Here is an 11,606-nt window from a genome sequence, read left to right as displayed (position 1 = left end):
TCCTGGTCCCCCAGCGAGCAGGAGCCAGAGGGGCCAGACAGAGCCGGGCTGCAGCACGTCCCTGAGCCTCAGCAGACTCCTTTCTGTCTCTGCCTGGGAGCGCGTATCCAGATCCACGTCTTTGCTCAAGCCGAAGTGGAAGAAGAGAGGGAGATACACACATACACCCATATTAAAAAAAAAAAAAAAAAAAAAAAGCCAAAAATCCCACCCCCAAAAAAACCACACTTAGCGGAAACTTGTCAGAGAATGCTCCTAAAGTCTGGCTTTCTCCTGCTGCTGGTGATCAGTGCATCCGCATCCTATGAAGCTGAACAGAATGACTCTGTGAGCCCCAGGAAACCCAGGGTTGCAGCCCAGAACTCAGGTAACACCCAGCAAGGAGGGCTTTGAGCCTGAGCCCTGATGTGTTAAACTGTCTCAGATCTCTCTACTGCTGCTTTCTTCTTTCTTTTTTTTTATTTCCTTTTTTCTTTTTCTTTTTCTTTTTTTTTTTCTTATAAACTTAATGGCTCGTAGGAAGAAATATGAATTTAAGGGGCTGAATCAGGATATTGGTGCATAGCTGGAGAAGGAATCTTCTCCTTTCAGGAGCTGGGGCAGGGAACCGGTGTGTGAGCTGCTTGCAGGATGCAATCCATTCTCTCTCCTCCTCCCCCAGCTCCTAAATGAGTTCCATGTACTTTTTCTTCCCCTGCCTGCATGTTTCCTTCTCTCTTCTCCAATTGCAGCTGTACTTTGGTGTTAAATTCCTTGCTTTTTAGGAAGTTGATAAAAATCCGTGGCAATTTGATGGAACCATTGTTCTGCCAAACATCTGCCTATTCAAAGAGGGGGAGAGAGAAATGCGACTTTGAAGAATGCAGTAACCTAGAAACTGTCCCCTGCTAGCGTTTCTTTCCACAGCCTGATTGCTATCAGTTCGATGGCCCCATAAAACAAATCCGATGGTGATATTTAACAAACTTGCTTTTAGAATGGAGAGAAAAATCGCTGGCAAGTCAGCTCTGGATGGCTCCACTTTGTGCACTAGAGATGCTTAAGATAAGTTGGACACAATGTCTTGAACAATGGGGATTAAAAATCTGTCTTCTAGTGTACTGAAAAGATATTAGGTCTCTTAATTTGGAGCTTATTTTAGCTCTGCAAGGCTCTGCAGCATTATCCTAGGGTGTTTGCTCAATTTCCTTTTGTATTTGGTTGCTATAGAAACATAGGGTCTCACTATTGCACCGTGCCTAAAACAATAAAAGCTTAATGCAGACTAAGTCTGCTGCAAGCAAAGTTCTAATTTGAACCTGTGGAAACATAATTATGGGAATGGCTCGGGCGATGGTGAGGTTATGAACTGGGGAAGAGGATGAGCTGACTAAATATTTCTCCCTTCAGGCACGTAAGCAAGAGTGGAGAATGAGGAGGGGTTAACGGGGTGATGTCTTAAAATGCTTTGTATTTTCTCTTCCTTTCTGTGACGCTCCTGGTTAGCTGGATGTATCTTTAGGCTACAACTTAGCTCTCAGGAAGGTGTGCTCGCTTCCACGAATGCAGATCCTCACTTTTCCCACACCTCGGATCGCGATGGGAGACACTGGCTTTGCATTTCTTCCTAAAGAATGTCTCGTAACGTGAGCTGCGAAAGTCATGAATATGCCTTGCACGGGCACATAAGGGGGCAGATGTTCAGCTTCCCAAAAAAGGTTAATCCCTCCTAATTTCAGGGCAATCATGTGGCAATACTGCTGATTCATTGTTAAAATGCATAATATCTGCACTAAAAACGACAGGGTGACATGGATACCCTCCTGTGCAGACCAGCCACTGCCTCAGTGGTGTAAATTATACATAGTCAGCTTCATTACCTGTAACTTTTCCTGCCCAAATGACCTTTCTGCCTGTGCATCTTCAGCAGTACGACCCTTCTAGGCTGTGCTTGCAAACTGCTGGGTACCAGGTTAGCGTTTAGCTGCTCATTCAAGTCCTTTGTACTGTACGCACAAACTAAGATCTTATTTTTGGCTTCTTTATGCTTTGTAGAAGAGCAGAGATACCTCCAGGGCCAGCAACCCCAGCACTTCCTCACCAGAAGTGCACGTTTCATGCCAGTTTATTGGCAGCTGCCATCGCTTCAGTCTCATTTCCAAATGAGGTTTGTGAGCCAGGTGCCACCAAGCTGCTCCAACCTCCCTTTGGTCTAAGACTGTAGAGAAGACCTCGCCAGCCAGAGCTCTTCATGGGCCCATCCTCATCTCTTCTGCCTTCTTTAGAGAGAGTCTGAATGGATGCATGCCGTCAGAATGAGGTTGGGATGGACCTGTTAGTCTCCATTGAGCCAAAGACTATCAGATGTTGCCTCTCTCATAATCTGTACGTAACTGATGGAAGATGTTGGTAGTTGCCTTGAGTTCGTGGTGATCTCTTGCGTGACTTCAGTTAATAACTCCCTTTGGGCTCTTTCCTTCACCTCTCCCTCCAGTCTTTCAAAGCAATCAAGCTGGTGTTGACTGCATTGAGCGTGACCTGCCTTCACACTGGAGAAGGGCTCATGGCATCGGGTGCGTACGTCATGTTGTACCTGTTCCTCTCTCCACAGCCGAGGTGGTTCGCTGCCTGAACAGTGCCCTTCAGGTGGGCTGCGGGGCCTTCGCCTGCCTGGAGAACTCCACGTGTGACACGGACGGCATGTACGACATCTGCAAGTCCTTCCTGTACAGTGCTGCTAAATTTGACACTCAGGTACAGTACGAAGGGGACATAATACCGCGCCGTTATGCCTTCATCTGTGTGTCCTCGTGGAGACAGGGTCTGTGCAGGCTTAACCCTTCCTTTCTTGCAGCCCTTCCTGCTGCTCAGCGCCTCCTCTGAGCCATCAGTTTGAGTTTTGGCTACAAATGCATCCTTCAGGGCTATTTTCTACCGTGCATTTTCCACATGCTGTCTGCTATGTGTGAGGACTTGGCAGGGAGCGCTCTGTGGGGCGGAGAGCTAAGTTTCCTCTGCAGGAGGAAATATAAACGTTCTTCTAACAAAGTAAAGCTTCTGCCTGTGTGACCTGGCACAGGGCTGGGGTTTGAATTGGAAGTCTCTGGGCCTGGGAACGCACAGCCAGATCAGGCTCTCCAGGGCTGCAGTAGCTCGCGGTGGAATAAATAGGATAGTACCAGAGGGACTGTGGCTCTGCCAAGGGCCCTCTTCCTTTCTGCTTTCTTCCCAACGTATGCTCTCGCTCCCAAGGACAAAACTTAAAAGCTCTTAAAGCATCCTGAGGTCTCAGTGAACCAGATGCATTCAACTGCTGGTATGTGCTGGTGAGTGGTCCAGCCCCATCCCGGAGGGCAGGACTGGCCCATCCCCTGGTGCTGGCACTCTTAGGTCTCTTCATGCAAAGACTTCCGTTGCCTAGATCTTTTGGGAACTGGAGCTCACTGTCCTCTCTGGACTTGTGCTTCCCAACTGAAACTGCCATGGATGATAACTATGCAATAATTATCATAGAATCATAGAACGGGTTGTGTTGGGAGGCACCTGAAAGTTCATCCAGCTCCAACTCCCTGCCATGGGGCAGGGACACCTTCCACTAAAGCAGGTTGCTCCAAGCCCCTGTGTCCAACCTGGCCTTGAACACTGCCAGGGATGGGGCAGCCACAACTTCCTTGAGTGTTTAGGGTCCAGTTCCCTGCTGTGCCTGGTAAGAGACCTCCAGCAGGTCTATAATTGCAGCAGGGGTAACTAATAGCAGCCAACCACAGTGGAGTATCTCTTCATACATCCCTTGCTATGAAATCTGTTGCAGTTGAAGGTTTTTCTTCTGTTTCCAGGGAAAAGCTTTTGTGAAGGAAAGCTTGAAATGCATCGCGAACGGGGTTACGTCCAAGGTGTTCCTGGCCATCCGGAGGTGCTCCACGTTCCAAAGAATGATCTCCGAGGTGCAAGAGGAGTGCTACAGCAAACTGGACATGTGTGGCATTGCGAAACGGAACCCTGAAGCCATCACGGAGGTCGTCCAGCTCCCGAATCAGTTCTCAAACCGGTAAGTGGAGCTTCTTCCCTCAGCTGAAATGCATCAAATGCAGTAACGTGAGACAAATGAGAGGAACCAAACTGACTAACTTCTTAAAGTCCTACTATAGCTCTTTGCTTTTTCAAGTCCCTGTTCAGTTTTACAGGCATTCTTCTGATTCTCCCTTTGGTAAATGCATTGCTAAACACCTCCAGGGGAGAATCCTAAAGTGAACTAGACACACATTACTTCAAAGCCTGGAGTTTGTTTAAGTGTTGGTTCTTTCAGTCTAAATGCAGAATTATAGGCAACAGAGCTTTCAAATACCAAGCCCATTTTGATCAATGTAGCATCTCTGGCACACTGAGCGCTTCAGAGCTTTACAACCTATTGCAACTTCATTCACTCCTTCAGATTGCAGTCACCCCCTGCCTTGGGTTTATTTGGGACCTGGCAAATGAGAGCTTGCCCTCTGGCTTACCATGGCAGTACGAAGCACAAGGAAAGCTTAAAGGGAATCAGCAAACATGCTCCTCTCTAACCTTATTCTGCCATGGTCCGGTAGTTCGTATTTCTAGGGATAGGCTGGTGTGCTTTAAGGTCTCTTTTAGGGTTTTCTTCACCCCTGTTCCTTCTTGCCTGCAGAGATGGGCATGTCATGCTGCTCTCTGGCACTTTTATCTGAGCACTGAACTGCCCTGTCCCCATCCTCCAAGGACAAGGGACAGAGAGAGGCTTCAGCGAGCTGCTGCAGTCTGCGCAGTCATGCTGCAAGGGCAGGATTTCTTCCTCTAAATCCTGGAACAATCAGTGCTGAGTCTTGTGATTGGGATAAAAGGGATCTTCTTGAACACTTTGTGTAAATACGCTCTAGAATTTGAGTGCAAACAGACCAAGCTGCAGTTTAACATGTTGGCTGGCTTGTGGTGAATGCTACAGCTCCTCTGGGGTGGCTGTTTGACTTGCTCTAGAAGCATCGTACGCCTCTAGACCTATCCTAGGGCAGGCATGCAAGTGATGTATGGGTGCTGCATCTCGGACCAGTATCAATTTATTATGGCAAACTCTATTGTAGGTGTTATATTCAGAAGATTATACACGTGGGAAGGTGAAAATTACATTTGTGTGTCTTTTCCCTCTTCCCCCAAGCAAATTAGGAAGAGGTTTGCTTCAGCATTCACCCAAGGGCTGGGCTGAGGAGCATGGAGCACTGTGGCATCAGAAAGAGCAGTTCAGGTTAATCTGATGGGCTGTAGAGTTAAAACAGCCTTTGGTGGGGCCATAGGGGCACCAGGGTGAAGGGGAACATGTGGCCACTTGGGCCAGGGGGGATGCGGTGGTAGCAGCAGCAGCGTTACACGTGTTGGGGATGTTCCTCTCCAGAGGACCAAGCCTGAGCAGGAGCTGCTGTCTCCCCAGGCAGAGGGAACTCCTCCCCCACCACCGCCAACCCTTCTTGAAGCCAGAGGATATTATGACATGTTGAGTAACAAAAGCAGCAGGATTTCCCAGCTAATAGTTTACATTGAGGTCTTCTAAAGCATCCTGCTTTCCCAGCCCCTGTCCCAACATAGCCACAGAATAAGAATGTGCCACTTGGCCTGGGACACTGAGAGGAAGTAGTTAAAGGTCATAGCATCTTCCTGTGATTTAATCTCATGGCAGGAGCAGGAGGAGAGGAAAGCCTTGTTGCCTTGGCTTGCAGTCTAAGGCACTAGCAGGCTGTTTGATTGCAGCTCCAGCTATGGAACCACCAAGCCGCATCTGTATGAAGGAGGTGGAGGCAGCGCAGCAGAGGAAGGTGGATGGGATCTGCTCCTCTTGTCCTGTTAGGCTGGGACTGATTTAAGCTGGATGCGTGGCTCGCACAGATGTATTCATCATCAACCACTGTGCACGCTTCAGACCCGGGTGTTAGCACTGCCAAGTGTGCTTGCTCTGTGCTCCCCCGTGCCAAAGCCTGGTCCTTTTGTACTTCAAGAGCAGCAGAAACTTTAACCTCACCTGACCTCCACTGGCTGCTCTAAAGGCCAGAGCTGAGAGCTAGGAAAGAGTTTGAATGTGAACTCTCATTTCCCTCTTCCTTCCCCTCCTCCACCTGCAGGTTATTCTCTGCTCTGGTGGAAAAATGTCACCGTGACCTTAAAGGCTTAAAATAAGTTCCCCGATGTCCTTCCAGGCAGGAGTAGCCCAGCAGATATGGGACTGGTCTTCTTCTCCCAACTTTCCCTCCCTAGGAAGATGCTCTCTTGTACAGTGAGGTGCCACTTGTGATTTAAATGCATGGTCACTGAGTGTGTGTCCCGCAGATCTGTCCCCAGGGAATACATGCATCTGTCAGGCTTGTCCCTCTTCTGGTCCCTTGCTAAAGGCTGTGCATGGAAGGAAGGGAGGGGGATGAAAGGGAATGGTGCCACAGGGGTGGATACGTTTGTGGGAAGGGTTGCACTGCCTCAGACCAGTGGTCTGCTTAGTTTGTGATCTGGTTTGGTGATGGGCAGTATCTATCAGAGAGATGCGATTATGTTTTCTCCCTAAAGATCTAGAATCTCGGGTTGTTCAGCAGAGAGTAAAGCACACTCTGAAGTCAGTTTTTTGTCTTAGCTCCTCACTCCCAGCTTTTTCCCGCTGCAGCAAGGTAACACCAAAATCACTTGTGCTTCCTTCTGTGTGTCATGAGCACATACATGAGCATCTTCAAGTCCAGGGCATTTGTCAGACGCAGTGAGAACACATACATCGTCACTGTCAAAGATCAATGTCAAACACACCCTGGATGCCTTAAAAAACCTGATTCTCAGTGTTTTGTCACTTGAGATCAGCTCCTCCCTTTGTTTCTTTCATCTTCATAGAATTATACAATCACAGAATGGTTTGGGTTGAAGGGACCTTAAAGCTCCTCCAGTCCCAACCCCCTGCCCCGGGCAGGGACACCTTCCACTGGAGCAGGTTGCTCCAAGCCCCTGTGTCCAACCTGGCCTTGAACACTGCCAGGGATGGGGCAGCCACAGCTTCTCTGGGCACCCTGTGCCAGCGCCTCAGCACCCTCACAGGGAAGAGCTTCTGCCCATGAGCTCACCTCAGTGTCCCCTCCAGCAGGTTAAAGCCATTCCCCTTGTCCTGTCCCTTGTAAGAAGTATCTCTCCAGAGTTCTTGTAGGCTTTCTTTAAGTATTAGAAGACTGTTAAAGGTCTCCCCTTCAGGAGCTTTCTCTTCTCCAGGCTGAACAAGCCCACCTCTCTCAGCATCTTTGTGTCCTCCTCTGGACCCACTGCAGCAGCTCCATGTCCCTCTTGCTGGGAGCTGCCTTGGAATAACAGCTGGTACCTCTTGTGCAGGTATTACAACAAGCTGGTGAGGAGCTTATTGGAGTGCGACGAGGAGACCGTCAGCACCATCAAGGACAGCTTGATGGAGAAGATCGGCCCCAACATGGCGAGCCTCTTCCACCTGCTGCAGACGGACCACTGCGCCCAGGGCCACCCGCGCGCCGACTTCGCCAGGAGACGTCTCACGGAGCCGCAGAAGCTAAAACTCTACTTCAGGAACCTCCGAGGTGAGGGGCCGGTCCCGGCGCACGCGAAGCGCAGCTCCGCCGAAAGCGCGTAACGCCGCGGCCATGGGTGTTAAGGGATGCTAAGTGCTACCAAAGCTGAAGTCTCTCTTCTAGAGGAGTAACACACCCAAACCACGTGTACTGTAGCTAGTTTTAATCACGACTAGGACCTGGTTTTAGAGTTAGTCTTTAGTTCTTTTCTATTCCTCTCGAACGAAACGTTTTGCATGGAGCCGTGTTCAGTGTCTCAGCTTTCCCGCCATCCAAATATCTCCATCTCTTTTCTCCCCCACAAAAAGACACCCCAAACGATCTTAGTCTTAACTATAACCGTACAGTAGTCAGGCCTTCAGACACCAAACTCTAAATGTACTGTAGCACTAACACCGTTGAAGTCTGAAGATTTGGCACCAAGGAGAATAGCTTGTTCTCTCTTGTAGTAAGCTGGTAGGAGACGATAGATGCACTAATAACTATTGCACATCCTAAAGATGTCAATGGAATTCGTGTTATGAATCTGTGCTGGCCATGGACGAATATGAATGTCATATTCCTGGTCTCTTAGTGTCATACAGTCCTAATCCTTCCAATACAGCTCTGTTAACCCATTGATTTACCAAACTCGCTAGCTGTGGATGATTCTAGTTACCGTGACCTGGCACCACGGTGCAAAATGAGTTAAAACTACCCCACGAACACACACCAAATCAGGAAAGGAGCATTTTGTACTATGGAAGTGATTAAAAGAGGTGCCAGTCGATGGTTGAAGCTAGTCAGAAGGTTACATAATCTTGCATTGTATTTAAAAGCTAACATCTATGTACTGTATTTAACTGTCTAAAGCTTTAAAAGAAATCTAACAGAAACATACCCTGTCTTAAGACTAGAGTATTAAAGGTCTTGCTCTAACTGTGGTATAAATAGTTTTAAACTCTGTCATGTACTGTACATAAATTCCACGAGAGTCTGCTTAAAAGGAGCAGAATAGAATAACTTTGTTGCATAAACTTAGTTTTGTAAGTTAGCTATTTCTTTTCTTTCCTGGAAACAGCTTCTCTGTCATATTCAAGAGTTCACGTTCTACTCTGTGGCCTTTTTATAATGGAAGAGAGAAAAATGTTGAGGACAGAAATTACAGGGCCAGAAAGATGCCTCTCTTCTCATAGTTAAAATCGAAGGGAAAGAATGAAAGAATTGTTCCGACTGGCCAGTTACAGGCTCATAGAACAGTTTGGGTTGGAAGGGACCTTCAAAGCTCATCTAGTTCCAACCCCCCTGCAATGAGCAGGGACATCTTCAACTAGTTCAGGTTGCTCAGAACCACATCCAGCCTGGCCTTGAATGTCTCCAGTCCTGCCTTGAACATCTCCAGTCCTATATCCACAGAGGAGCTGTGAGACCCAAGGCAGGAGTGCTGCTGCTGCAGAGCTCTTTGGCCTGACAAAAAGCTGCCTTGGGATCCTAGAGCTTCCTTTAGAAAGTTGATTTCTGGGGAGAGGCAGGAAAACCCCTTCCGTTCTCCTCAGCTTCGGAAGCAAAGCAGTGAGCCTGCCTTTGAGAGGCACGGTGCTCTCCACCTGCCTTCCTTCCATCCACCCCTTGAGCAGCCTCGGTGAGGAGGAGCGGAGCAGGAGGTCCCGTGCGGTAGCTGGGGCCCTGCAGCCGCTCTGCACAGTAGCCTGATGGGCTTCAGCCAGCCAACAAAGCCACATTGTGGCATGCAACCAACAAGGCCAGTTCCACGCTCCAAATCCATCCCGTTAGAGTCCGTCTGCAGAGTGGATGACTCTTGCTCAACTAGTAGAGAGCTAATAAAGGAGGGATCTCTTTTTCTTTTCAAAATCTAAAGCAATATAACCTCTTTTCTTTCTTTCTTTCTTTTTTGTTTAAACCACAAAGCCTTTAAACAATAACTTGCTGCTAATATATTGAAACCAGATGCAGTGGCAGCATTTCTAATATTGCTGTCTTCATTAAATGTAGCCCAAAAGTGCTGTCATAAAATTGCAAGCAGCAAAAAATGTTGCTGACGGTAGAAGGTTCTTGTTTTACTTTATTTGTTTAATACTCTGAATCGTGCCGTCCAGGGCAAGTGAGATGCAATATTGCTTGTTCTTAAATCATAGACTCAGAGAAGAGTTGGGGCTGGAAAGGACCTTCAAAGGTCGTCATGTTCCAACCCCCTTACAATGAGCAGGGACATCTTCAACTAGATCAGGTTGCTCAGAACCACATCCAGCCTGGCCTTGAATGTCTCCGGGGATGGGGCATCTACCATCTCTCTGGGCAATCAGACAGGTATATGTAGAGTCCAACACCAAGAAGTTTTGCAAGGTGAAAACCAAAGCCCCCTTGAATATCCTGACCCTGAAAGTCTGACTTATACTTAGGAACTGATCCCAGAACTGTGTGTGTGTGACTTCCCACCTCATTACACCTCACACTGCACTGCTGGGAGATGGGCATTGCTCAATGGGGATGTCCTGCTGGGGTTTGTGCATCAAGTGCATGTTGCTGTGTGGGGAAATAGTTACTAAGAGGTCTTTACCTGGCTTGGGGCAGCATCCAAACACCACCTGGGTGGGTGCACTGGCGTCGCAAAGCAGCTCCTGGTTTGGGTCCCCATGGCCAATGTGGGCTCACACCAGCAGAGCTCATTAAGGACATCGAGCAGCCACGGTTTTCCATGGAGATGCTCCTCAGGGCAAGTGGCTTCTCTGTTGCTTTGTGCATCCCTTTCTATGAAAACCCAAAGAAAGTTTATAAAGGTGGTTGACGGTTCATTTACTCCAAACCCCAGAGTTAATTACCCCAAACCCTACCTCTTTGGGTTGTCATAGCTAACATTCTTGTTCCAGAAGGAATTTAAACTTCTTGTCTCCCAAGCTTGTTGTCCCCTTCCTTGGCAGAAAGATGAGCGGGAAGATAATTCCCCCGGATCCACTGTGCTCTGGCGTGGCAGGTAACCGCGACCTGTGCACGCCAGAGCTCTGCCTCTCCGCGCCAGCACTGCCGTTGAGCACGTTTCTGAGCTGCTTTAATAAGTCACTTTTCTTTCCTCTGCTGAAGTAGCAAGGAAGCCACAAGCACACGTCCACCACGTCAGAGGGCCTGGGGGTCCCCTTGCCTAATGTTGGGCTAAGCTGGTGATTTAAAGCTCTCTCTGACCAGGAGAGGGGACAGGAGGTGCAAGAGGCGCTTCCCATCAGCAGGGGAGGATGCCTGGGTGTGGATGGTTTCAACTGGGTGCAAGAGGTCCCCTGGGGCTGGGGGATGAGTCTCAATATCACGTCCAGATATTTCACCTTTCATTTCATCTCTAATGCTTTATTTTTTTAACCTTGCATTCATGGCAAAGTGTTTTCTCTCGGGGGTGGGGAGGGGCTTCTCTAGAAACGTTTGCATGATTCTCATTGTGATTTGTTTGCACTTTAGATGTTTTGTGCCATTATAAATTTGCATTATTGTATTTATAATTTAAAGATACTTAGAAGAGGGAGAGAGTTTGGGGTTTTTTGGGTTTTGGTTTTTTTTGCTGAGTACTGGAATAAACAGTGAGCATATCTGGTATATGTCATTATTTATTGTTTAATTACATTTTTAAAGCTCAGTGTGTTCATATAAAGGTTATTTGAAACATATCATAGTAATGAGAAAGATGCAAGTTATTTTCTTTGCTTATTTTTATAATTAAAGATGCATAACATAATGAGGCCTATGTTGGATTTTCTTCTGCGATGAAATAAAATGTCAAATTTAAGGGGTTTTGGTGTCTGACTCTTTCATTGAACCTTACTGGGGTTGCTGATGGTGAGAGTACCAACAACAAGTTGCTACGCTTACCTTTGACTGAACATCGTGGCTTTTATGTCTCTTCTGGATGCTGAATGTCTCGGGTTTGGATGTTGGGGTTGTGGGTGACATGAAGGCAGGGTTCATCACTTACAAGCTGGACAAAATAGGGGTGAGTGTGGAGTAAAGGATTCCTGATGTTCAGCATCTAAACCACTATGCTGACTGTGACTGGAATAATACATCTGGTCTGACCAAGAC

At 47.7% G+C, this 11,606-nt stretch overlaps 1 protein-coding gene across 1 annotated transcript; it reads left to right on the top strand.

The window, feature by feature from the left end:
* The first annotated feature begins 249 nt into the window (after window positions 1-249).
* Window positions 250-7,606, top strand: STC1 (stanniocalcin 1). The gene is made up of 4 exons (XM_010021869.1): window positions 250-367; window positions 2,591-2,733; window positions 3,816-4,027; window positions 7,336-7,606. Exons 1-4 carry the CDS (start codon window positions 250-252, stop codon window positions 7,604-7,606), a joined length of 744 nt encoding a protein of 247 aa, XP_010020171.1.
* The last annotated feature ends 4,000 nt before the right edge of the window (window positions 7,607-11,606 follow it).

The sequence above is a fragment of the Nestor notabilis genome, unplaced genomic scaffold, assembly GCF_000696875.1.
Source record: "Nestor notabilis isolate BGI_N333 unplaced genomic scaffold, ASM69687v1 scaffold13029, whole genome shotgun sequence".
NCBI lineage: Eukaryota > Metazoa > Chordata > Aves > Psittaciformes > Psittacidae > Nestor > Nestor notabilis.
Note: the sequence above shows the minus strand (reverse complement) of the source record. Positions and strands in the feature narration are given on the sequence as shown.

Excerpts from the sequence above, each read along its gene's own strand:
- STC1 (XM_010021869.1), top strand. The coding sequence starts at position 250 with ATGCTCCTAAAGTCTGGCTTTCTCCTGCTGCTGGTGATCAGTGCATCC. Across the intron at positions 368-2,590 it reads GGTTGCAGCCCAGAACTCAG|CCGAGGTGGTTCGCTGCCTG; the intron begins GTAACACCCAGC and ends CTCTCTCCACAG. Across the intron at positions 4,028-7,335 it reads CCGAATCAGTTCTCAAACCG|GTATTACAACAAGCTGGTGA; the intron begins GTAAGTGGAGCT and ends CCTCTTGTGCAG.